At 36.2% G+C, this 27,488-nt stretch overlaps 1 protein-coding gene across 1 annotated transcript in view; it reads left to right on the top strand.

Moving 5' to 3' along the window:
* Positions 1-25,817, top strand: part of cnksr1 (connector enhancer of kinase suppressor of Ras 1) — a 54,719-nt gene extending 28,902 nt beyond the window's left edge. Inside the window, exons 7-21 of the mRNA XM_015380012.1 lie at positions 625-684; positions 1,495-1,563; positions 2,289-2,414; positions 12,028-12,146; positions 14,935-15,074; positions 17,631-17,767; positions 17,865-17,898; positions 19,344-19,519; positions 19,605-19,678; positions 20,001-20,072; positions 21,170-21,240; positions 21,567-21,628; positions 21,793-21,883; positions 22,132-22,316; positions 22,570-25,817. Coding sequence (XP_015235498.1) covers positions 625-684; positions 1,495-1,563; positions 2,289-2,414; positions 12,028-12,146; positions 14,935-15,074; positions 17,631-17,767; positions 17,865-17,898; positions 19,344-19,519; positions 19,605-19,678; positions 20,001-20,072; positions 21,170-21,240; positions 21,567-21,628; positions 21,793-21,883; positions 22,132-22,316; positions 22,570-23,013 — 1,860 coding nt within the window. The 3' untranslated portion in view covers positions 23,014-25,817. The remainder of the gene's footprint in view (positions 1-624; positions 685-1,494; positions 1,564-2,288; positions 2,415-12,027; positions 12,147-14,934; positions 15,075-17,630; positions 17,768-17,864; positions 17,899-19,343; positions 19,520-19,604; positions 19,679-20,000; positions 20,073-21,169; positions 21,241-21,566; positions 21,629-21,792; positions 21,884-22,131; positions 22,317-22,569) is intronic.
* The last annotated feature ends 1,671 nt before the right edge of the window (positions 25,818-27,488 follow it).

Raw genomic sequence — 27,488 nt, 5'->3', positions numbered from 1 at the left:
CCAGGCTTTACTTTCTTTCCTACCTGCTGTGTCCTTTAGTTTTTATGAAGCTGTCTGTTCGCTCAAACAATAGACCTCTGAGGCATTCACAGATAAGCTGGATTTTTGTTGACAAAAAAAATAAAAAATCCAACGGACTCTTAACTGGTTGGCTTGAATAGGTTGTCTTGTATTTTATTTGGGGGTATTCGAGTAAATGGGACTTAACTTTACTAGTTTGTGTTATTTATTTGTATAAAGAAGGTCCCATTTTCTCTCATCAGGTTCTATTAATCCATCACAAGGAAAATGCAAACAAAAACTTAGAGGGTTCCTGGTTGTAAATTGATCATTTCTGCACATGTAAGCCTGTGTCAGAACGTCATAGCTGCAGAATTAGCATTTTTTTAGTATGTTGATATTTCTGTAGTCACTAGGTATGTATTTATTGTTTGATTTAATTGTAATCAGACAAACAGACACTGATATCCTCATTCAGTCCAACTATGATTGTAACATTATCATGTTGAGGTTTTTTTTTGTTTATGATGTGCAAAATAACAGTATGCTGAGCAGCATTCACAGAGTATGATTATTTTATCTTTCTGAAATATGCAAAGTATTTTTTGTTTCCATTTCTCTCAGGGGATTGAGATAACATCCACCAGCTCCAGCAACCACTACGTGACTGGAACGGCTGCAGAGGTCAGGTTCACACTTTTGCTTTTTCTCCCATTTAGCTGTGGAATTGACTGGTAAACATTTAGCCATCTGTGCCATTTCGCTGTGTGACTCACTGCTCCTCCTGAACTCGGCTCCATTGGGGTCAACTGTGGCTAAATCTGTGTGTCCAGTGGGGTCTTTCTGGTGGTTAATTGTTAAAAGGCTATTGCGTTGTTAAAAAGGCACTGACATATGAACAGAATATTTTAAATAGCAAATCTGAAATGTCTCCACTGTAATGTCTTACCCGCTTTTTGCTGAAAAAGATGACTTTTGTTCTTTCTGCCGGTATTTGATTTGTCTGTGGTGTTGTGCCAAACTCTTCTTTGTCATTTTCATTATGAGGAGTGAAACACGACAACAGTTTTTATTCTGTGGCATTGAGAATGCTAAAAAAAAACAAAAAAAAAAAACTTCTTTTGTTCTTTGCTGTTTAAGGTAGCAGCAAGGTGACTGCACAGTTTTCTCAGCTCTGCACCGTTAAAGGCAGGGAGGCAGCTAGGAAATGTTTATGCATGACACATTATTTTTAGCCAAAGGCTCATCTGTCTCCACTAAACTCTACATGCTGCAAGCACTTGCTGCTACTGTGCATTTGTAAATGACGTAACTTAATTCCAGTTCTGGATGTAACAAACTGTAACTTGATAAGCTGAGAATATTCATATTTTCACACAATTATTTGTACTAATGCTCCAGTTTTTTGGTGTCACTTTTTGTTGGTTTTGTGTTTCATCAGCTCCTTCCTAATACTTTAAGTTCCTTCTTTTTCTGATTCTGATTCTTTTTCAGCCCTCCACTGATGCCTATTTACGAGTCCTATCTGGTGATGAAGTGATCCAAGTCAATGAGCAGATAGTGGTGAGTGTTGCAGCCCATGTATAATAATAATAATAATAATAATAATAATAATAATAATAATAATAATAATAATAATAATAATAATAATAATAATAATAATAATAATAAAGCATTTTATTTATAGACACTTTTCTGAACAATCAAGGTCATCTGACTTTTCAAACATGCTAAAATACAAGAGAGGCACATAGTTAATACAGTAGAATAAATACAAACATGATTAAGGTGAAACAGTTAAGATAAATGAATTAAAGTGAGCAGGAAAGTTTAAAAAGGTGAGTTTTGATGTTAGATTTAAAAAGTGATAGAGAATTGGGGTTACGGGAGTGAGTTCTAGAGCAGGGGGGCAGAGTGGCGAAAAGAAGAGGATCTGAGGGTGCAGGTGGGTGTGGCTACATGGAGGAGGTCAGAAAAAGACGGGGGAGCGAGGTTATGGATAGCCTTGAACGCAAGAATAAGTATTATGTAGTTTATGCGACAGTAGATTGGAAGCCAATGCAGCTGCTGGAGAACAGTTGTGTCTGATGGGTTGAGGGTATGTGTGTAATGATATGAACAGCTGAGTTCAGGACCAGTTGTAGTTTATTTAGTGTTTATTGTGTTGTACCAGATGGTATTACGTGGTATTGCCCTGTTTTAATGTGCTGATCAATACCATAGGTCACTTTTTTTCACTGCACAAAGAAAAGACTATTACACTAAAAGAATCTGTGCTGCTGCATCAGGTGGGTTGGAGCAGAGCAAACCTTATTAAGAAGCTGCAGGAGAATCCCAATGGAGTGACTCTGGTCTTAAAGAGAATCCCTGGATCGGTGCGACACAAACATTCAATCCGGATCACCCCTGTGCAGGTCAGAGACTTTCTGCACTTATGGCTTCACACCACAAAGAGCTGAAGTTTCTTTCAACAAATTGATGTTATTTCTACCTTTAATTCTCGTGAGAATAAAATCTTGTCACAGTGAGAGTGTCAAGATGATGATTTTACCCTGGGAGTTTGAAAAATTAGACATTATAAAACAGCAAAGAATATACCCTGTATTGTTGCAACTGTTTGATGCTGAGTTTGAGCAAGTGAGCAATATATATACCACTGTATATACCAGGAATTGGACTTTTAGTTTGTTTTTTAAAGAGAAACAGAAACAGTTGTTATCTACAGGTTTAGTAGGTTTTAATTCCTTTTTTATACAGAAGAATACAGAAATCCTCCATCGAATCAGAGGATTATTTGCAATCCTAATTTTACAAACTCAAATAAAATTTGTGACACTTATAGACTGTTTAACTATAATACCCCAAATAATTCGGAAAAAAAAAAGATGAGATCCTAAACACACAGACATCCTCTGCTCACGTGGTTAGGTCAATGTTAACTATACAGTTGTCATCTTGATACAGATTTACTATAAATTAAAGTTTTTTTTTTGCAAAACATGAAGAACATTCTAGTAAGGGTGTGCAGTATATTGAGGATTTTAAAATATTGAAACTGTAAACAAAGAGACATAATATACTGTCGAGATGTAGTATGTTGGTTATAATTATACTTCAGATCCCCCAGTTCATCCATTTCTTCTTCCCCATTTGTCTGCACTGAACTTCCTGTTGCCCCACCCCCTTCCCTCTCTAAACACATTTAGTTTGAGAGGGATCATTATGTTTCCATATGACCTTTGGAACAAAGCTTTGATTTAAATCAGTTTTTTCATTAATATGATTTGATTTATTGTGATTTTTATATTTAAAAAAAAAAGATTCAAATCATACATCACCATCAGAATAAAAATATAAATATATTATTTTTGGTCCAGATAATTTTAATCAATCAACAAGCAACCGATCATCTTATGATAGTTGAGTTTTATTTTTTTTTTCTGGTTGTTTAATATCTTGATAGTCTGTTGTTAATTGGATTCTGTATAAATATGGAGTTTGCGGTGTGATTATTGGGTAGAGCTATTTAAATAGAAACCACATTTTCTTTTAGTTTACTTTCTAAGAAAGTCTACTTCTGCCAAAAGAATCCCAAAGAAACAACATCTTGGACGGCAAATAATGCTAGACAGTAATTAACTAATCAATTGGCAAATGTTCAAAACAGTGTTCTAAAAAGACGGCAGAAAATACCTAAAGCAAACATTCTGATGTGTTTTTTGCCCTTCAGGCTTGAGTTAAATGGTTAAAACCAGAACTGTCGAGTGTTAGAATCTTGCCAGCAGACGATCAAACTAGTTAGGTTGCAAAACATAGACAGACCTATTACACTTTTGGTAATTATTTCACAAAGTACACAACCGATACAACATTACTTACTTATTGAGAGATTGTACTACATATGATGGCTCTTTTATCCATGTGAAATGTGTTTTTTTTTTTCATAAAGAGCCTGTTTCAGCATATTAATTTCACTCAGATGTGACTCAAGGAATAATCAATGGATCATTATCTATATTTAAAACTAATACATTTGCGGTGATATAATGAATTTAGCGTTAATTCAGTAAAAAAATAAAAACGGTATTTTTCGTCACGATCACTGAGTCCAGGAATGGCCATTTTTGTCCAAATATATTAACACCTCCCTCCTGCCATCTTCCAGCAGTGACGTCACAGTGCGGTAAGCCTAGCGCCATTCTCCCCGCTTTANTTTCTGGAATTTAAGTCATGAGGATGACTAACTTATTTAGACTTGCAGAGGTTATATCTTGGAAATATTTAACATAATTCATTTATTAACTAACTATATGAACAAGAAAATGATCACAACGTTTTATTTCTTTGGTAAATAACGTAAAAATAAGTAGAATAAATAAAAGTATAAAATAAGTAGCTCAATAAGCATTTAAATTAATAGTCTAGCGCAGGGGTCTTCAACATTTTACAGGCCAAGGACCCCCAAACTGATGACGAGATGGAGCGGGGACCCCCTAATTATATATATTGTATGAAATTGTGTTATATATAACTGATCCTATGGTCACTGTATTACAGATGGAGTAATGTAATGAAAGTACTTTCGCCCTGGGATTATTAAAGTATTTCAGACTCTGATTCTTCGTTGTGAATGAAACGGTTCCCAGCTTAAAAAGGCTCCTGTGTGTCGCTGAATGTGTGCATTGATGACTGAAAAACTTCCTCTGCCTCCATTTATCTGTTTACTACAGTGTGTTGAATTCATGTTTTAGTGTATTTAATGACATTTCAAAATATAAAAAAGAAAGTCTAATCAACCAAAACTTTAGCAACCCCATGCAGTACCTGCCTGGACCCCCCTAGGGGTTACGGACCCCCTGTTGAAGACCTAGTGTATGGTAAAAAAAAAATAAATAATGAAAACTTTCTAAAGCTACTAAGATCTTTTTTCAGTCTTTTTTTTTTTTTTTTTTATAAATTCCTTTAAGATTGGCAGAACTTTATGAATTAATGACATTTTATTAGCTGACTAATGTGTTAAACAGACAAATCCCCTATCTGTTCTAGTGCGGCTAAAAAATAAAATAAAATGAATGAACAACCTCGTTTTCCTTCCCTCATTGTTGCGTTTTTATGAGTCTGTATTGATCATGAATATAGTTGTATTGTCTGGTGCTCAAATTAACTTGCATAAATTGTATTTGGTAAGTGTTAGGGTTTCAATGACACCAAAATATCAAACTCTGCATTGCTACCCAGGGAAACATTCGATACCTGTTGTAATGTTCCATAATGCGAGGATAAAAAAAAGACAAATAATTAAAAGCATAGAAAATGTTTCATAAACATGAAACATAATTGTTAAACAGACCCATAGATAATAATTGTTTAAATAAATGCATATCTAATAGCCTTAATATAACAATGTTTCACTATATTTCAATATAATTTATTTAATGTGCAAATAAGCTAGAAATATCAAATTAAGAGTAGCAAAAATATGTAAACAACACTTCTCTGTAGTGTTGATACCATGCCTAATTAGTAGTGTACATGGGTACAGCATTTGAGTATCAATACTTTTCTGAGTAACTATATTTTTGACAACCCTAGTCAGAACATATTTTTGATTATCGCTCAATGAACATCTAAATCCTTCTGCCTAGGAGGCTGATTTAGGTATTAATGTAATCTATGATCTTTTTAATCTTTTTTGATTGATATGTTTTACATTTAAAGCCACTGGATTAAGAAAATACTTGAGAAAATGTTAGAATTATTCACTAAAAAACACCCCAAACTGTTAAATGTTTATTTTGTGCATTTTGTCATGATGTCGCCACCACAAATCTGACTTTAGATACTTGGAATTTTATGTGATACATCAAATACAAGCAACGCATTGCTCATAGGTCAAAGGAAATAATTCGGGGTATTTCAGTATTTCTATAAATACTGAATTTGTGTTAACACTGACATAGTCATTCTTACACTGATATAAACCACTGGTATCCATTGGTTATATGTTTAGGATCACTGTCCTGTTGGAAGGTGCACCTCTGGCCATATTTCAGATCTTTTGCAACCACTTAGAAGTTTTATTCATTTTTCTCCCCTGCTCCTCCAAAGCATCCCCATACCATGATGCTGCCATCGCCAATTCAGACCACGTTGTGTCTAGCCTGATGTGCAGAACTAATTTCCTGCCACATTCAATTCAAATGAATTCAATAATACTTTAATAATCCCAAAGGACATTTCAGTAACAAAAAAGAAACAGAAAACTAGACCTCTAATTCTTGGTGTGATGGTTTCCTCCTTCTAATATTTTTATAAAAAAAAAAAAAAAAGATTTCGGGACTACGCAGTTACTAGTTGTGTTTTTCTACTTTGGCTCCGAATCTGCAGCTCCTTCAGACTTACCTTAAGCCTCTTGGCTGCTTTTCTGAATAATGCTCTGTTTTCCCGGCCTCTCTCATTGGTGTTGTTGGTATGCTTGTAGTTGTGCTGAATTAAGCGGCTCAGAGATCTTTGGGTTTAGAACCTTACCTTGTTTTTAACTTCTCCAGGCTTTACTTTCTTTCCTACCTGCTGTGTCCTTTAGTTTTTATGAAGCTGTCTGTTCGCTCAAACAATAGACCTCTGAGGCATTCACAGATAAGCTGGATTTTTGTTGACAAAAAAAATAAAAAATCCAACGGACTCTTAACTGGTTGGCTTGAATAGGTTGTCTTGTATTTTATTTGGGGGTATTTGAGTAAATGGGACTTAACTTTACTAGTTTGTGTTATTTATTTGTATAAAGAAGGTCCCATTTTCTCTCATCAGGTTCTATTAATCCATCACAAGGAAAATGCAAACAAAAACTTAGAGGGTTCCTGGTTGTAAATTGATCATTTCTGCACATGTAAGCCTGTGTCAGAACGTCATAGCTGCAGAATTAGCATTTTTTTAGTATGTTGATATTTCTGTAGTCACTAGGTATGTATTTATTGTTTGATTTAATTGTAATCAGACAAACAGACACTGATATCCTCATTCAGTCCAACTATGATTGTAACATTATCATGTTGAGGTTTTTTTTTGTTTATGATGTGCAAAATAACAGTATGCTGAGCAGCATTCACAGAGTATGATTATTTTATCTTTCTGAAATATGCAAAGTATTTTTTGTTTCCATTTCTCTCAGGGGATTGAGATAACATCCACCAGCTCCAGCAACCACTACGTGACTGGAACGGCTGCAGAGGTCAGGTTCACACTTTTGCTTTTTCTCCCATTTAGCTGTGGAATTGACTGGTAAACATTTAGCCATCTGTGCCATTTCGCTGTGTGACTCACTGCTCCTCCTGAACTCGGCTCCATTGGGGTCAACTGTGGCTAAATCTGTGTGTCCAGTGGGGTCTTTCTGGTGGTTAATTGTTAAAAGGCTATTGCGTTGTTAAAAAGGCACTGACATATGAACAGAATATTTTAAATAGCAAATCTGAAATGTCTCCACTGTAATGTCTTACCCACTTTTTGCTGAAAAAGAACACTTTTGTTCTTTCTGCCGGTATTTGATTTGTCTGTGGTGTTGTGCCAAACTCTTCTTTGTCATTTTCATTATGAGGAGTGAAACACGACAACAGTTTTTATTCTGTGGCATTGAGAATGCTAAAAAAAAACAAAAAAAAAAAACTTCTTTTGTTCTTTGCTGTTTAAGGTAGCAGCAAGGTGACTGCACAGTTTTCTCAGCTCTGCACCGTTAAAGGCAGGGAGGCAGCTAGGAAATGTTTATGCATGACACATTATTTTTAGCCAAAGGCTCATCTGTCTCCACTAAACTCTACATGCTGCAAGCACTTGCTGCTACTGTGCATTTGTAAATGACGTAACTTAATTCCAGTTCTGGATGTAACAAACTGTAACTTGATAAGCTGAGAATATTCATATTTTCACACAATTATTTGTACTAATGCTCCAGTTTTTTGGTGTCACTTTTTGTTGGTTTTGTGTTTCATCAGCTCCTTCCTAATACTTTAAGTTCCTTCTTTTTCTGATTCTGATTCTTTTTCAGCCCTCCACTGATGCCTATTTACGAGTCCTATCTGGTGATGAAGTGATCCAAGTCAATGAGCAGATAGTGGTGAGTGTTGCAGCCCATGTATAATAATAATAATAATAATAATAATAATAATAATAATAATAATAATAATAATAATAATAATAATAATAATAATAATAATAATAATAAAGCATTTTATTTATAGACACTTTTCTGAACAATCAAGGTCATCTGACTTTTCAAACATGCTAAAATACAAGAGAGGCACATAGTTAATACAGTAGAATAAATACAAACATGATTAAGGTGAAACAGTTAAGATAAATGAATTAAAGTGAGCAGGAAAGTTTAAAAAGGTGAGTTTTGATGTTAGATTTAAAAAGTGATAGAGAATTGGGGTTACGGGAGTGAGTTCTAGAGCAGGGGGGCAGAGTGGCGAAAAGAAGAGGATCTGAGGGTGCAGGTGGGTGTGGCTACATGGAGGAGGTCAGAAAAAGACGGGGGAGCGAGGTTATGGATAGCCTTGAACGCAAGAATAAGTATTATGTAGTTTATGCGACAGTAGATTGGAAGCCAATGCAGCTGCTGGAGAACAGTTGTGTCTGATGGGTTGAGGGTATGTGTGTAATGATATGAACAGCTGAGTTCAGGACCAGTTGTAGTTTATTTAGTGTTTATTGTGTTGTACCAGATGGTATTACGTGGTATTGCCCTGTTTTAATGTGCTGATTAATACCATAGGTCACTTTTTTTCACTGCACAAAGAAAAGACTATTACACTAAAAGAATCTGTGCTGCTGCATCAGGTGGGTTGGAGCAGAGCAAACCTTATTAAGAAGCTGCAGGAGAATCCCAATGGAGTGACCCTGGTCTTAAAGAGAATCCCTGGATCGGTGCGACACAAACATTCAATCCGGATCACCCCTGTGCAGGTCAGAGACTTTCTGCACTTATGGCTTCACACCACAAAGAGCTGAAGTTTCTTTCAACAAATTGATGTTATTTCTACCTTTTATTCTCTTGAGAATAAAATCTCGTCACAGTGAGAGTGTCAAGATGATGATTTTACCCTGGGAGTTTGAAAAATTAGACATTATAAAACAGCAAAGAATATACCCTGTATTGTTGCAACTGTTTGATGCTGAGTTTGAGCAAGTGAGCAATATATATACCACTGTATATACCAGGAATTGGACTTTTAGTTTGTTTTTTAAAGAGAAACAGAAACAGTTGTTATCTACAGGTTTAGTAGGTTTTAATTCCTTTTTTATACAGAAGAATACAGAAATCCTCCATCGAATCAGAGGATTATTTGCAATCCTAATTTTACAAACTCAAATAAAATTTGTGACACTTATAGACTGTTTAACTATAATACCCCAAATAATTCGGAAAAAAAAAAGATGAGATCCTAAACACACAGACATCCTCTGCTCACGTGGTTAGGTCAATGTTAACTATACAGTTGTCATCTTGATACAGATTTACTATAAATTAAAGTTTTTTTTTTGCAAAACATGAAGAACATTCTAGTAAGGGTGTGCAGTATATTGAGGATTTTAAAATATTGAAACTGTAAACAAAGAGACATAATATACTGTCGAGATGTAGTATGTTGGTTATAATTATACTTCAGATCCCCCAGTTCATCCATTTCTTCTTCCCCATTTGTCTGCACTGAACTTCCTGTTGCCCCACCCCCTTCCCTCTCTAAACACATTTAGTTTGAGAGGGATCATTATGTTTCCATATGACCTTTGGAACAAAGCTTTGATTTAAATCAGTTTTTTCATTAATATGATTTGATTTATTGTGATTTTTATATTTAAAAAAAAAAGATTCAAATCATACATCACCATCAGAATAAACATATCAATATATTATTTTTGGTCCAGATAATTTTAATCAATCAACAAGCAACCGATCATCTTATGATAGTTGAGTTTTATTTTTTTTTTCTGGTTGTTTAATATCTTGATAGTCTGTTGTTAATTGGATTCTGTATAAATATGGAGTTTGCGGTGTGATTATTGGGTAGAGCTATTTAAATAGAAACCACATTTTCTTTTAGTTTACTTTCTAAGAAAGTCTACTTCTGCCAAAAGAATCCCAAAGAAACAACATCTTGGACGGCAAATAATGCTAGACAGTAATTAACTAATCAATTGGCAAATGTTCAAAACAGTGTTCTAAAAAGACGGCAGAAAATACCTAAAGCAAACATTCTGATGTGTTTTTTGCCCTTCAGGCTTGAGTTAAATGGTTAAAACCAGAACTGTCGAGTGTTAGAATCTTGCCAGCAGACGATCAAACTAGTTAGGTTGCAAAACATAGACAGACCTATTACACTTTTGGTAATTATTTCACAAAGTACACAACCGATACAACATTACTTACTTATTGAGAGATTGTACTACATATGATGGCTCTTTTATCCATGTGAAATGTGTTTTTTTTTTTCATAAAGAGCCTGTTTCAGCATATTAATTTCACTCAGATGTGACTCAAGGAATAATCAATGGATCATTATCTATATTTAAAACTAATACATTTGCGGTGATATAATGAATTTAGCGTTAATTCAGTAAAAAAATAAAAACGGTATTTTTCGTCACGATCACTGAGTCCAGGAATGGCCATTTTTGTCCAAATATATTAACACCTCCCTCCTGCCATCTTCCAGCAGTGACGTCACAGTGCGGTAAGCCTAGCGCCATTCTCCCCGCTTTACAAGCAAAATCAATGGGAACTACTAGACACATCTGCAATCAACAACAATTATTAAAGATTTCCAGAGGACTTCACCATTGAAATTCACCAGAGCTATAGTTAAACTGACAATGCCCTCGTGCATGGCAGTTGGATGTCGTAATACATCGGATAAAAGTGAAAAAAAAAGTGTTATTTCACCTTTCTGATCCATGATCCTTCACGGATGGGTTCGTAGTTGGATTGCCAACTGGGACTTGCTTGACAGCCGATACCGCACCATGACGTTATAAACTGTTAGGTGGTAATAGTGTTCTTTGACAAACATGGATGTCTCCGGTAAAGCACATTCAAATGATATTACTCTTAATTAAAAACATGTATTATTGAAAAGTATGTTATAATTTCATAGTTAAAGTACTTTCAGAAGTTTTTATTCCGAATGTGACCAGACTTTTCCTTTAAGCTCTGTGCATCACCATTACTCTTGGAAAAAAATCATCAATGGAGTTGTCAGAGCTCTCATACTAGATCCTTCTGGTTAAAAATAAGCTCACAAGCAGCAGTTGACATAGGCAGAAATCTGCTAATATTATAGTCTGTGACTACTGACCTAAAAAAATAAAAAAAAGTGAAAGTGGTTCAGTGACTCCTGTATCTCTGGTAATATAACAAGTCAAACCCAAACCAATGTTACATCAACGTCACATATTATGGAATTTTTTATTTCTTTTAAATGTCATATAACATGTTTTCCTAATACTGTTTAGTCTTTGTACTTTACTTGGAAAACTCCTAATTATTCAGCTCAATTTCTGCTTATCACCTCTTGGGATTCAGTTTCCACAAACACTTCAATCCATCACCATGTCGACTGCTGTTTGTTTATGATCACCACGGTGAAATACAGCCTGCATCAATGCACAAGTTCACCAGCACACAATGTGTGCTTCACACCCCCTTGTGACCATTGCCATGATAATCTCAGATTTAGCCGGCAGCATGGGTTGATAGAACACTTCAGAAGATGTGAATCAGCTGCATATATCAGCTCCCATATTGCCCTGAGACAATGCCCTGGTTTCAGTGAGATTTTCACAGACTTTGTGTTTGTGGGACTGTGCTGCCTTCTCATCTGCTCGACCGCAGTGAGTGCAGAAGGAGCCCCGAGGAACGGGGTTGCCATCGCAGTCCACATGACATCCGCTTTCTTACCCCTGCTCTAATCCGTAAACACACAGAGGCATCATATTCACATTCAAATGTTTGGATTTGGTCTGATTTGTTCTTAGAAGGAGGAAGAGGAGAAAGAAGAAAAGTCAGAAGAAGAAGAACAGCAGGACAAAGACGAAAATCAGAGATCCTCCATATTCGAGAGAGTTGCAGCTTCTGTTCGATCCCTGTCATTCAGGTAGGATTATTAATCCATTTATTTATCACTTTGCAAAAGTGTTCATATATGTTCAGCTCTGTCATGTGAAAATCACCAACATATTAGCATTTTATGCAAATGACACCAAACACCAAATGGTACATAATTAAAGGGTAAACTGCTTTTATTTTCTATCAAATAAAATCTAAAAGTTAGTGTTTATGTATTTAAGCCTCCCCTTCACTTTGATAGCCATTAGTAATGTCCAGAGCTACCCTTTAGGAGTTATTTAACTGCTGAATAAAGTCCAGAATTGCGTAGGGTTAAATTCAGGTTTACCAGGTTAAATTCTTAGTGGGCTTTTTAAGACGAAGGAACAAAGCAGAAATATTAGGGTGGAGGTTGAAGCAGAGGTAGGTCGTAAAACAGTATCCTAAGCTTTAAAGATGTCTGGGCTCTTTTTAATCAATCATGTTAACATAGAGGTTACCAGGACATGGAGGTGCGGCTAAATTGACAGATTGGAAAAGGCGAGAAGTAGCTGAGAGGCCCATTGTAACTGGAGGAGCTGCTGGGATCCACAGCTCAGGTGGAGGAAAATGTCAGCTGTTAGTCCTGCATGTGGAGGAACACATGCTGGTTAAAATGAAGTAGGTTTTATTTCTCATATAGGAAAAAATTTTTGACAGTCTGAAACAATAAAGTCAGCCAAAATAAAAAAAAATAAAAAAGATTAAACACTTGAAACTTCTGAACCATTCTCAACTTTGGGTTCTTTTCTCTGTTGGGGTCTTGAAATGATTTCTGAGAGATGACAAATCATTTTAGAAAATATAATCTGGAAAAAGTTTTGAGCTTCCGACCGGACATTAGAAGGATAGTGAGTTACTGTTCACCATAACTTAACAGGTTTTGTTCAACAATCAACATGTCCACTAAGGTCACAGTGATAAAGATAAAGCTGGAGCGGAGGGCTGGGCCAGTGGATGGTGGAAGGGTTGAAATGTTCTTGGGGCCTGAGGTCTTTATGGAGCCTTACGACATAACCATTCAAACTATGGGCATGCTTGAAATTTTCAGTAAGTACTTCCCGAATAATGACTCGCCAGAAAAGAACGACTGCACAGGCCTTGAACCACCTTAACTGTACACCACTTGTCATCAGAGCTGCAGGACACCCTGTCCAATCTTGCCTCTGATCCCAGACTGTTTTCTCTGCATGCATGCTGGAAGAGTTCTGGTTGTCCGTAGCAACTGAGTACGCAGCTCAATCAAAAGCTGCAAGTGATGCGTTGTTTCCATTTGCATCCACATATCATTTTTTGTGCTGACATATATGGATCTCTGCATTGCCGTTTCTAACATAAAGCCCTCAACGCAGCAGCTCTCTTCAAATAAGTAGGTCCAGCCGTCACATTAAATAGTTGCTGAAAAACATTTCTGCTTCTGACCAGGAAGTGTTTGACCAGGAAGTGTTTACTTGTTAAACATAGGCTGTTTTCTAGTGTGTTTTGTAAATGTGTAGCTGTTATTTTATAGAAGGAAATTAATGTTTGCATTATTTGTTTATATTTTATCAACAAAGTTATGTGATGTAATGACCTTTGCCGGTGTGTTTCAGAAGTTAGCCTCTTGATGCTGCTTAGTTTGTCAAAAGATCCCATCCATCCATCGCTTTTTCCATCACTTATCCCTGCTGGGGTCACGAGGAGTACTGGTGCCTATCTCCAGCTCTCAATGGGCAAGAGGCGGGGTTCACGCTGGACAGGTCACTAGTCTATTGCTGAGCAACAGGACATACAGGACAAACAACCATTCAAGCACGCACTCACACCTAAGGAGAATTTAGAGAAGCCAATTAACATAACAGTCATGTTTTATGACTGTGGGAGGAAGCCGGAGTACCAGGAGAGAACCTACGCATGCACAGGGAGAACATGCAAACTCTGCAGACATACCCAGAACCGGGAATCGAACCCGGATTGTTCTTGTTGCAAGGCAGCAGTGCTACCCACTGCTTCCCTGTTCAGCCCAAAAGAATCCCAGTGTTTATTAATGTTAAATACCATACCAAATTTATTTATAAAGCACTTTCGACACCCAACAGGACCAAAGTGCATCAAAATGATAAAGAGACAAACATCTGAAGAGGATTGCAGCCTGTCTGATTATGTAAATGCAATGTATAAGTATATATTGGTCGGGCATGGGGTCTTGACTTAAAAAGGTTAGAAGAAGAGCACTAAGTCAGCACAGGTATGCTTTCAAGCTGCCATGAACCTAAAGGGTACAAAAGATGCCATAAAGTCCAGAAAGCACACCGACAGCCCAGATTTCTCTGGAAATGGGAGAACACTAACATATGCTGACAAGAATCTCAATGAGTTTAGGAAAGATGAGGAGAAATCGAAACAAGAGAAATTGTTGGAAAAAGTGAGAAAGAGCAAACATGAAAAATGAGAGCTGACAGGGAAGGCAGAGAAACGGTGGGAGTGATGCACAACAGATCCAGTCCTGGAAAAAAATGGACTATATGCATGTAAAGTCTTATCTCAGAACAAGCTTTGGCCTCTTTTCAATGTGGACTTTTGAAAAAGCAGATTTCCTCTATTTTTGTTAAATCAGAATCACATGATTACAGATTTTATTGGCGTCTGAGGTCAATTCTTAAGCTTTTTTCACACAGTTATTGATTCTGTTATGCTTCTTTTTTTGGTTTTTAGTAAGGGGGGAAATCTCAGAATTTTCAGAAGAACAGCTTTTTTTGGATGTTCCTAGAATCACCACCAAGCTTCTGAGAATAATTTCTCTGTGTGTTCTTCTGCAGGCGGGCCGTTCATGGGCCAGAGGTTCGACAGCAGCCTATGGGACAGGAAGAGTCCGAGTTGCCTTCTGACAAGGAACCGGAGAGGGGGCTGACTTTAACTGCATTTCAGAACCAACAGGGCAGGTTGTCTCCTCTGCCAGGTAGGAAGACGGCTTTCTTAGGATCCCTCTAAATATTATTTATTTTTATTTTTCGTATGAAATTCATCGTCTTTTAAGGCAGGATCCATTAGGCAAACATTCTTATACATTGTAGTTCATAGGTTTTTTTTTTTATAATCCTCTACACACTGGGAAAAAAAAGGAAATCTAGATAAGTCATTTTTTCTTAAAATAAGTGCATTTGTTCTTGGATTGAGGAGGTTAAAGAGACATTTCGCCAATGGAAAATGACAATTTACACTTAAAATAAGAAAACACAATTGCATTGTCTTATTTCAGGTGCAAATTATGTAATTATCTTTTTTTAAGAGTAAAAATACTCATTCCATTGGCAACACATCTTATTTACCTACTTAAATTAAGGGTAAATACACTAATTAAAATAACATAATTAGATAACATGCACTTCAAAAAAGACAATTCAATTGTTTTTTTTGTTGTTGTTTTAAGTTTAAATTGTCTTATTTTATTGGCAAAGGATCTCACTTACCTCCTCAGTTCAACAATTTAATTCAACAATATAACAACAATGTCATGAAAAAATTAAAAAACTACTTATTTACTTATTTCAAGTTTTTGCAGTGCAAAAAATTTGTCTTAATTCAGTTTTTAAAGCCAGACATTCCAGTAGTGTCATTGGCAAGTCTGAGCCTGGCACTGTGGAGATTTACTCTTTGGTTTCCAAATAAGATAACATATTTTTTCTCCCTCAGATTTATTTTTCTAAGTTTCCTTCATTAAATTTAGACATATTTGATATGTCCACAGAAACATTACAATCTTGACTAAGTGCCAATTTAAAACATTTCTACAAACCCTTAACAAACTCAAACAAAAGAAAAACATCTCTGCTGAAAGCAGTGATCTTATTGATTACAAAAATATAAAATTTTTCCCAATCGACCCAGAATTCAATCAATCAGCAGCCAAAGAACACCAGAGTAATCATTTTATAATCTTAAAAATAATGTAAAAAAGCTTTCCTACCCTTTTTTTTGTCTTTTCTTGAATGTACCTCAAAGCCATATTTTCCAAACACCTTACTGTCCATTGGTCTTCTCTCTGACCCAGTTACCACCACTTACCTGGACAAAGATAATATTCCAACAACTTTCATAAAACTCCTCAATTTCTTTCTGGTTGTTGTTTATTGATGTAAACACGATGATGAAAATGACGGGTCATTAGTTAAACTCAGCCAGTCCAAGCTGGAGTTACGCCTCTGCATAATGCCGATGGGCAGCCAGAGCCATAGCTGCACTGCAGCGCCTGATCTTACAGGCTAGGAATCAGATCTGGGTTAGTATTGTTTATTTTGCTGGTTAGACTGCTTGTGTTTGGAACTGAATAGCATCCCAGAAAATGATGTATGCTGTGGAGGAAGCATTAAAGCTTTGCATTAAGAACACAGCAAATCCATGACGTAAATCTATGCTGACACCCACATTTACACGGAGGATCCCATGTTAATGTGGTAGGGATGCAATCCACCCTAGCAGGTATTGCAGGTGGAGCCAGAAAGCTGGCTAAAGATTAAAACCCTAATTTATTGTAGGGCCTGTGATGTAATTCTCTGTTTCACACCCATAAAAAAGTAGTTCAGATCTGTGGGATTATGAGCTGATTTCAGCACCAGAGAATATATTATATGTACCGTATATATATATATATATATATATATATGTAGCTGTTGCTCTGTTTTTTAAAAATGTTTTGAGAAACACATGGGGTTATTTTTATTCATATTTAATAACTATATATATTTTAGACATTTGAATAGAATGTTGTTCATTTATGCAAGTCAAAACATAGATTATAGATGTTAAACAAATCCCGAATGTCTTTACTAAAACCCCTCTACTTTTATATTAATTTTAGTTTTAACTAAAACCTCTCTAACTTTATTTTATTTTTTCTCAGCTGCATAAATATTTGCACAGATAAAGCCCACAGTAAGATTTGAGGTTTTCTAACTTCTGTGAAATTATATTTCCAGGAGGCTCTTCTCCTGTATATTGCAAAAAAACTTCTGCAACAGGAAAAAGTTTTATCTTATACTCCAATGTTTCATCCTCATGTCTCTGGAACTATAGCAACTGCTGTGATACTAATGCTTCTGATGTAATTTCTAGTCGTAGCTTTATTTTTATACCAGCATGATTTCTAGTCTTTAAACTGATGAGAAAGGAGCTTAAAAGGTTCAAAACATTTGCTTAGTCAATATGAACTAAAACTGCCGTATTAGTTCTTTACTGCTCCCCTGGAATTTGCACTACATGTATATCATGTACCCTTAAAATAAATAGTCTCTTATTGCAGTAGTATTTAACCCTACACTGAAAAGAAATAAACACTAAAATGGAGCCTCCATGCTGATAATCATGATAATTATGTAAGAAAGCAGGTTATTGACTTCTAACATAAACTTATTACAACAGTTAATTTTGAGTGATGATGATGTGTACAATAAGAAATGCAATTCCCCCACTGGTGTTGTGATTAAGGGACTATCTTTTCCTGTTGTACGTTTCTCAGCCTTCGAGAGTAATTCGGACAGGCTCTCTCCAAATCTAAGGAGAGACCGGACGCCCTCCCCAAGAAGTCCTTCCCCTTTTGAATTTAACCAAGAACGAGTTAGCGTCAGCTCCTGCCCCGAAATGGTGGGGCACACGGTGAGACAACATTTGTTTTAGTTTTATCTAGGTCAATATCCTGGACCTAAGCTCACACCTGATCTCTGTAAGTTGCTGAATGTTTCCTTTTTTTCAGACAAATAAGGAAACAAAGAAGACGTCTACAAAAGGTAACTTTTTGGATCATGCAGCATCTTATAGAAGTATTTATACCCCTTTAAGGAAACAAAACATGTAAAATCTACATAAAAAAAAACCAAGGGCTTGATATAAGTAGTGTGTTGGTATATCAAATGAAGGCTAAATAAAGTCTACAGAGGTTTGTGGTCATAATTAGAGGCAGAGGTGTCAAAAGTATTAATGTTTCTTTCTCAAGTAGAAGTATAAATCCTAAAGTTTAAAAACATTTTTGTAGGAGTTAGAGTATCAAATTAAGATTTTACTCAAGTAAAAGTGTAGATGTACCATTTTTAAACTACTTAAAGTATGAAAGTAAAAGTAATGCAGGGAAAAATGTTAAGGACAGATGCTTTAAACCTTATACTCTACTACCCTGTTAAAGGAATATTTTTCTAGGATTTTGGAGGATAACTTCCTCATACTTAAATATCTAATGGTAACTGTGACAAATTTAATTTGCATCATCTTGAAAAACTCTTTATTTTGATATGTGGCGTACAATAAGTTGATGCAGGACCAGGTCCAACCACAAGGAAATGAATTGTCTGAATTAAACTAATTATTTTGATTCATTGTTTTTTATTTTTTATACCAACAGGCCATGATGAAAAACTAATGTGTCTTGTTTTAAATTGTAAGGAGTAGAAAGTAGAGATAATTGTAAAAAAAAGAAATAGAAGGAAAAAGTTGTAAATAGCCAAAATTTGTACTTAAGTAACGAAGCATTTGTATTTATACAGTTCTTATTAGAGGTAGACAGATAAATCATCCTGATGATATTTTTTTGGATTTTCTTTTTTTTTTTTGCATCGTATTGACACATAGCTGCATGCATTCCAGCAAAACTTTCAGATTGCATGATGGACATGCCTTGGCTTTCCCTCCATTTGCAATCAATCACCTTTTACAGTTGTTCTAGTCATGTGTTTTTTATTATTTAAATGGAAGAAGAAAAAGCAATATGGGCTTTAAGAATCAACCCCCCAAAAAATGGCTGAACATATCGGGGACTGATTAATCTTATTTCCAAAATCATTGGAATCAGGACTGGCCTCAAAAACTTCTGTATGGGGTGATTTCTAGTTGTAGAAATTATTCTGCTTTTCCTGTAAATATCTAAAGGTTGCTTCATTTTAAATGTTATTTGTATAGAAAATTTAAAGTGGTAAATTAAGCAAAGACTTTAATATTAATACAAATAAATATTTTAGAGCCTGATTTAGTCTAGTTAGTTTTTCTATGTAGCTTTTATTTGCTGAACAGATTTTTGTTGATTCGATACTGGGCTTAAAGGTGATAAATATTATTTCAATCTGTTATATTTGTGCTTTTTTGAGGCTGGAGAGCTGTTGAAGCAGAATCAATCCTTATAAGATGTGTAAATAAAGCAGCCAACTTTACGTATCCAACCTTTTTTCTGGTTGTGCTCTTCCAGGTATGTCGACAGCTCTAAGCCGGCGACGTGTGTCCTGCCGGGAATTGGCTCATCCAGACTGTGATGGCTGGCTCTGGAAAAAGAGGAAGGAGAGCAGCGTCTTCCTCACCCACAAGTGGCATCGCTTCTGGTTTGTTCTGCAAGGACCCAGCCTTTATTGGTATAACACCCCACAGGTAGGATCCGATTTCTAATACCTGCAGATTTAAAATTATTATGTTGAATTCACTAAGTTTTATCTATTTCTTTATTTTTGTTCAGGATGAAAAAGCAGAGGGTCTTCTCAACATATCCAGCTACAGATTAGAGAGTGGTGGAGAGCACAAGAGAAAACAGTGAGTATTCCTTTAATGGTGCATCATAAAGCAAGCTATAAGCAATTTTCCTCTGGTGCTGTGGGACTTTGTGGTCTATGCATAGTAATGAATATATGATGCCAGAATCAAACATGATAAAGCTAAGTTTCATAATTTCTGTCTTTGTTTTGCTTAATATGCAGCTTTTATAATGAGCATCCTAATAAAAATGTCTCAGTTAAAGTAGAACTGTCCTTTTACACTTAAAAAGGCATGAAAATTTGTCTCATCACCATGTCTGCATTTTTTAAATAGTTAATTATATATATCTGACCCTCAACCCTCCGTCTTTGTAATGCAGCGTTTTCCAGATGACCCATCAGAAATTTCAGAACTTCTTCTTCGCTGTTGACACTGCCAGCGACCTGAGCAAGTAAGGAAACAGAGCATTCCCCATAAAGGGTGTTGAAATTGTTTCTTTTTATTTATTTGGTCGTGTCAGTAAAAGTTTAACATGTTGATGCAAAAACTCCATACACTAATTGTGTTCATACAAAAAGGCATTTCATTGTGTTATTTTTGAAGCTTTGTGCACAGCGCCCCCTGCTGTTTAGCTTGTTTCTTCTCCTTTTACTGTTCTTTTTTTTACTTTTTTAAAACTTTTTTTTTAACAAATATGCTTTTTTTTAATCATAATTAGCTCTACAACCTATTTCATTGACGTTTGCACCAATTTAAATCTTGCAAAAGTATTAATATACTTTGCTTTCTAGTCATTAAGTAATGTTACATCAACCATTTCACTGTATTTTTCTGGGTTTTCTGTCTTGGAAAATAAAACAATGAGCTTATAACTATTTGGTTAATGAATAATAATTCTTTTAGCATAAAAACAAAAATAAAAAAAATCTATTTGAGGTCAGATTTGTGCAGCTCACAACTAATAGTGGTTTTGTAAGCAAATCCCACCCAGGCTGTCGATTCATTTTCCCAACTTTTAATTTATGCATGTTTTTTTGGTCTGCAGTTTTGTCATACTTTGTCAATTTACTTATGACTGACTGAAGAAACATTTGTGTAACCACGCTTTAAACCTCTCCGTAAAGGTTTCTCTGAGCCATCTGATGTGTCCCTTGATATTCCTGATGCTGTTTGATCCCCAATGTTCTCTAAAAAGTTATGCGAGGCCTTTAATAAATCAGTTTTATCTACTGGAATTATATAAAACCTATTTGGGAGGTTTTTTTTACTGATAGGATTTTTTCTAAAGGCATTTGAATCTAGTGTATTTTATTTAAGGTCATCAGATGAAAGGCGGGGGTAGAAATGCACAATAAACAAGCAGTTTTAGCTAACTTTTTTTTCCCATGTCGCCGTTATGCACATCTTTGTGTTGTTGCATCACATAAAATCATAGTGAAATGTACTGCAGTGCATTTTGATACAAATGTGAGATTGTTAAGGGGCATGAATATTATTCTTCCAGGGCAATGTAACTCATTGTTGTTGATGATGTTTTTTTAACTTCAGGTGGATAAACAGTCTGATTTCCGCCATTCAAAAGTACAAGAAGCTTGAAAAAGGTCCAGATAGTGAAGAAGGTGGGGCAACAATTTTTTGATTCTTATCTTTTTAAAGCAAAATATTAAAATCTTCTGTTGTCTTAATGCATTATATTGATTTGCAGCCCTGCATGTTAAGGCTTTGGTATCAGCACCAGTGGGGGGAAGGAAAAAAAATTATAATAATGACTGCCTCCTGCTCCATAATCATGCTTTTAAATTATGCAACATTAACAGTTAAGAGAGAATTGAGCTTAATTGCTGTTGCTATGGTTGCCAGGCAGCCACTTATTAACAATAACGGAAAAGAGACACATATTTAACGTAATGTCGTTAATTCAACGCTCTTGTTAATGTTTTAACAGAGTGTTACAGCGAAACTGAATCAGAGAGCGATTCGTCTCCCTCACCTCGCAGGAGAAACAAGGTCGGTGCAATTATGGAGAGACAAAGCAGCAGAAACAAATCTGGTTGAAGCTAATAATGATGATGATGATGATTATGATGATGATGATGATGCCTCTGTGTGTGTGTGTGTGTGTGTGTGTGTGTGTGTGTGTGTGTGTGTGTGTGTGTGTGTGTGTGTGGCAGAAGGTGCAGTCTAACACTCTGCCTCGACCCAAGGGGAAAATAGCCAAGGCGCCAATACCGACTTCTTTAACAGAGGGCAGCAAAGGAACAGGTTTGCTTTCTAAGAGTCTCTCAACACCTTTCTTTTTCTTTGTTTATTTTAATACAAACTCAAAGTTAGATGTTTTAAATTCTTTTTTTTTTTTTATCCACTAGAAAAATATTGTCCTTCAAAAACCACACACTGTTGTAGATATTTATATGTAACCAGCTGTCATTAAAAGCTGTCAACAACAAATAAATAGTAGTGATTTTGTTTAAGATGCTCCATCTTTATCTTTTTCTGTTCTCGCTTTTAAGAGGGCGGCAGTGTCGATGAGATGGGAATGATGTTTAATAACCTGAAGGAAGGAGGCGTTTCTCTGATTGGCCACGAGCAGCCGTTCACACACGACCACTTCAGGAGGTCATTCATTCGGCGCAACAAGAACCCCGTCATCAATGAGAAGGTGCACGCGCTTCGCGCCCTGCAGAGCACTCTGAAGGTGAGGAGAGACACTCGCTTTGGTTGCAAAAGAGCTGCCATGTTAAAAATGTCTGATTCAAGTGTACAAAATTGTGTTTGCCTGATGTCAGAACTCAGTAAATTAAATAAAGATGTTAGTGAACAGTAGATTTTAACTCTTGATCGCTCAATCCAAACTTGAGTTTAGGTAAAAACCTTTGTAGAAAACATGTTTCTTGCAGATGCATTACAACTCCAAGCGGCATGTAAATGGAAAGCTGTTTTCTTTGCAGGCAAAAGAAGCTGAGTTGGTGCAGATCAACAAGATCCTGGACGACTCTGACCTGACTGCTTTAAAGTACCGGCAGTGGAAGGAGCATAACGAGGAGCTGGTTTCAGAAATCGAGAGGCTGGCCACTCAAAAGGCCTCGACGGGAGGAGAGGACGTTGCTCTGGTGCAGGACACGCCTGCTGAGGACGTCACCGTGGAAACTGTTGCTACGGAAACCCCCGCCGCAGAGACAGAGGGCGCGTACAGACTCAGCCTAAGCGACGGCGAGCAGCTTGTGGATGCAGAGCCGTCTGATGTTCTGCCGGAGATCCCAGTGTGCTCTTCGAGTTGTGAGTCGAGCCCGACGCTGGAACTCTCTGTGGGGTCGCTGAAGGACTCAATAAACAATCAGCTGCGTAAAAATGCAGAAAGCGGAGAAGCTCCTGATCATTACTTCTACATTTAATAGGACAGCCGCTCAATAAAGCCCCTTTTGGACAAGATAAGGACGTTTGCCGGGGGCTTTGTAACAGAAGCACATGTAAACAGATTCTCTTATGACTTTTCCCTGCAGGGATCACTTTACATTGCCTCTCAATCCAAAAACTGCATCCTTAAAGATTTGATCCTCTTCTTATGTAAGAAGAAAATCTACCAAGTGCATAGCACATATTTATGAAATAAATAATTTAGTTATGAGGTAATAATTTAGATTTTAGGTTGAACTTTATTTAAAAGTTCACAGAGAATTTCTCTTGTAGGTCATGCCTTTTTAATATGTAAATATTTACCCATAACTACTGTTTTTATTGGTTTACTCACATTACCTTAAAGGTATCTTTGAAAAATATTGTTGAACCTTTCCAGCTGCTGATCCAAGATTTTTAAGCTCCTTTGTCAGTGCTTTAGTTCACCACTTTAACGTGCTTACTTAAAGATGCCCAGTCACATACCATACCTACCAAATTTACATGTAACTATATCTCCCTCGTAACTCATTATATTTTATTTGTGCTTTACACACTGTTTTTGCTCTAATTGTTAGTATGTTTACCCTAAAGAGACCAACAGACAGGAGGTACAACATTGCGGATGCGTGGATTCAGTGAACAGGGAAGTAATTGAGCCAAAATACACCCAGCAGAGGCGTGAAAAGAAAGAAAACCTCAGAATCAAGTTTTAAAAAGGATATCAAAATAATTTATGTTGGAGTTAATTGAAACAGGATGTTGAGTCAGTGCTGCCAGCAGGTGGCAGTACTCACGTAAACAACAATGTTTCTGTCTGCTGATTGAGCTTCCTACAAAAAGGATTTTTCAGGCTTAAAAAGAACAAGGTAAACAGGATCAGGATGAATACATTATTATGCTTTATTATAACATGAACATATTGATACTGGTGTTTTTGGTTGAGGCACAGTGTGTGACTGGGCCCCTTTAAGAATCCTTCATTGGTCTGAGGGATTTTTCCATAAATAATCCGTACAGTATTTGCCTTGAATGAAGCAGAGAGGCTTTTCACCATGCTGGTTTACAGAGTGAAGATGATTTAAAAATGCAAGTGCATCACAATAAATTGAAACTTGATAAAAAAGTTCATAAATTTCAGAAAGTGAAAATGAAACAGTAAAACTCATATACCATCTACATTAATTGCACTCAGTGTGATATATTAAAAGTGTTTATTTCTGTTTATTTTAGCCTAAAGCTCATAAACCACAATACAGTTTATCAAGAAATTCGGTGAGTAAAAGCAGGATTATCAGGACTTGATCAAACTGTTGGCCTGGATTAGCAGCTGTCCTGAATCCCTAGATCTTCACTGACCGTGGAAACTTCACACTGGACCTCAAGCTGTCTGGCTTCTCTGCCTCTTTTCTAAACACTCAGAACAAATAAAATGTACCATTTTTTAAAGCAAAAGTTAAGTCTTTTTTCTTTAGAACCCCAGGAAGACACTTCTGACATTGTCTCTTTTTCAGGTGTCGTTTTTACCAAGTACTTTTTTTTGTAATTGTAGCCCATTGGCTGAATCTTACCCAAACTCATCAATCACTGCTTTACATTCTTCTTAAGGATGAGATGAACACCTTCTACCACAGTTTTCACTTTAAATCACCTCACAGGCGTAACTTTTTGAACGACTGGTGGGGACAGTCCCACTAATAATTTCAATACTTAGACTTTGGCATTAAATGTGATTTTGCTGCTGTTGAAGGAGGATATTCGCTAATGTAGCTGAAAGGGAAAACATCCATCCATCAATCCACATTTCTTTGGATGGATTGATGGATGGATGAATGAAACTAAATTTGTGTGCATACTAGGGAGGCATGATATTTTGCTTATGGCATTGAAATCGGCTGTTATTCATCCTTTTTTTAAATACATCAATTTCTTACTATCCAGAAATATAAATATCAGTGTATCTTTCTTGTTCTCAAAAATAGGAAAGCTTTAAATAGATATATGTTTGAGCTCATTTTGGAAAATGCATACCCTATTGAAAGCGTTGTCAAGTAACTGCAGGTCCATTAACCCCCCTCCCTAAGAGTGTCCCCACCAACTTTCATCACAAAGTTACACCCTTGACTTAACTTGTCATTGTTTTGTTTTTTGGGGGGGATTTAGCAGTTTGCAAAAGTGTCATCAACAAACTGTTGGAAAGTTAGGAGGATTCCCCATGATGACGTAGGCCATAACATGACCATAACATTGTTTTTGCATTAAAAGTTCTTCCCGTGACCTTTGGGTGGTCCCTCTAGTTGCATTATACACTAGACAGGTCGCCACTCGATTGCACTCATGACAAACAACCAGGTACACACAAACTCTTTAACCTAAGAGCAATCTAGGCATTTATTTTCAGACATATTTTTGGACTGCAGGAGGAGCTTGGAGCACCAAGAGAGCACACACATATGCACAGAGAGAACTTAGAAGCTCCATGAAGCAAGACATCAGATAGGAATTTGAACCCAGAACCTTTTTGCTGTGAGGTAACAATGTTATCTCCATATAGCATCATTTTAACCGATCTTATGTAAGATTTAGCCTTTCTGAGAAGGTAAATGTTAGGGTTTTATTAGCCAATTTCAGCACAATTAACACAAATGTTTTTGTGTCAATATGGTAAAAATCCTTATTATATATAATTTTAATAATTGAAAATACTTACGATTGCATGGTGGTGCTTTTTTTAGCACTGTTCTGGGTTTGATTCCCAGCCAGGGGCCTTTCTGCATGTATGCTGATGCAGATTCTCAGTCATCCAGGTCATAGTAATTCCGTAAAAATTCAAAAAATATCCACTGGACTTGGTTTCCAAGATTTGAAGACGTTTCGCCACCTCTCCAGGAAGCTTTCTCAATTCAAATGTCTGGATCCGCAGTGAGTTTGAGTCTTATATAGACAAAGCCTTGTATCACTTGGAAACATGCAAATGGTAACCCAGAACTTTCTGCATGTAGTTTGCATGTCTCCCTGTGCACGTGTGGGTTCTCTCTGGGTACCTTGGCTTCCTCCCACAGTCTAAAGACATGAGTGTTATAGAATGCTATATGGATGGATGAAAATAATTATGTTTATCCAGATGCTACTGTATTTAAGATTGATATGACTGAACACTATACCTGAAAATCACTGGCGATTCTTTTTTGTGTCAGTGTTCATTAATTTAAAGCTTTATTATTTTGCTGGTTGCTCTTGAATCTGTTCTCTGAAAGTCCACTAATTCAACTATAATATAGTTTCCTGCTCACACTTTTATGACCAGAACTAACTACCACTAGAACCAATTACTGTTTTCTACTGGCAACAGATGTAAATTAACTGAATGATGTTTATTCTTAGAGTCTCTGGATTGCTTATAATTTCTGCAAAATTTTCCCTCAAATAACCCTACTACATTATCTGCCTTTCATCCTGTCATGCCTGGTAAAACAAATTTGAAAATTGAAAGTGTTTTAGAAAATCTAGCCTTTAATTCTGGAACATCTATTCAGTTTAAAAGAAAGTCCCATGTTTAAAAAACAATCCCTGTGAGACGACTGGAACAGGCATATTTTGATCAGAGTTTTTACCATCTTTAGTTTTCTGTTTCCCTGGAGAATAAATAAGTTGTGACACTGAGGCGCATCTCTACTCGCTGGTTAAACCATGGATATAACCAATTTTTATCTCGCCACCAGGCAAAGTAAGTCCAAAATTGCTCATACATATGTAGCTGTTGTAGATTTTAATTATTTTATTCTATTGAGAAGCTTGCTTCTAATAGAAAATAAGGCAGACATCTGAACAAAAGGTAAATGAAACTATGTATAATAAAACATTTTTGAAAAATATAGTGTATCTGTTTAATCAGAATAACATAGTATGACATGTCGAAAATTATTTTCACTCTTCTTAATAACAGTATAAAAATCTGTTTATGCATTATAGTAAAAAATTGCAGAGCAGATCTTTGCATGTTTCCACTGGTACTATGATGATTCATCTTTTGGGATCAACTCCAAGTCTTTGAGCTGGAAAGGCCTCCCTGTCATCATCATGTTGGTAAAATTAAAATACCGTTTTAAAACTTAATCTGCAAAGAGTATGAAAAATTTTTGGCTCAACCCCCTAAAAGGGACCTTGTGTTCTTCTTGAGGTCAGAAAGTCTCATATTTCATGTGTTTCAAGGTATGTTGTTCTGTAATTATTTGATTTTAGGTGTCATCCTTTTAGCTTTACTTTTACTCAAAGTTTTAAAAAGCAATTAATCAATCATTCAACCATTAGATGCCACCTACTTGGTATGATTTGTTTGGGAAGCATTCCAGGAATACTCCTTTCCAGCCCTACAATCACAAAGGTAAACATCTGGAGTTCAGTAAACTCTGTAGGTCTTTAACTCTGGGCTTCGGTCAGATGAAACCTTGGATTAAGCTTTTCAGCAACAAAC

The sequence above is a fragment of the Cyprinodon variegatus genome, unplaced genomic scaffold, assembly GCF_000732505.1.
Source record: "Cyprinodon variegatus isolate N-32 unplaced genomic scaffold, C_variegatus-1.0 Scaffold205, whole genome shotgun sequence".
NCBI classification, from domain to species: Eukaryota; Metazoa; Chordata; class Actinopteri; order Cyprinodontiformes; family Cyprinodontidae; genus Cyprinodon; species Cyprinodon variegatus.
This window is presented reverse-complemented; position numbering and strand designations above follow the sequence as displayed.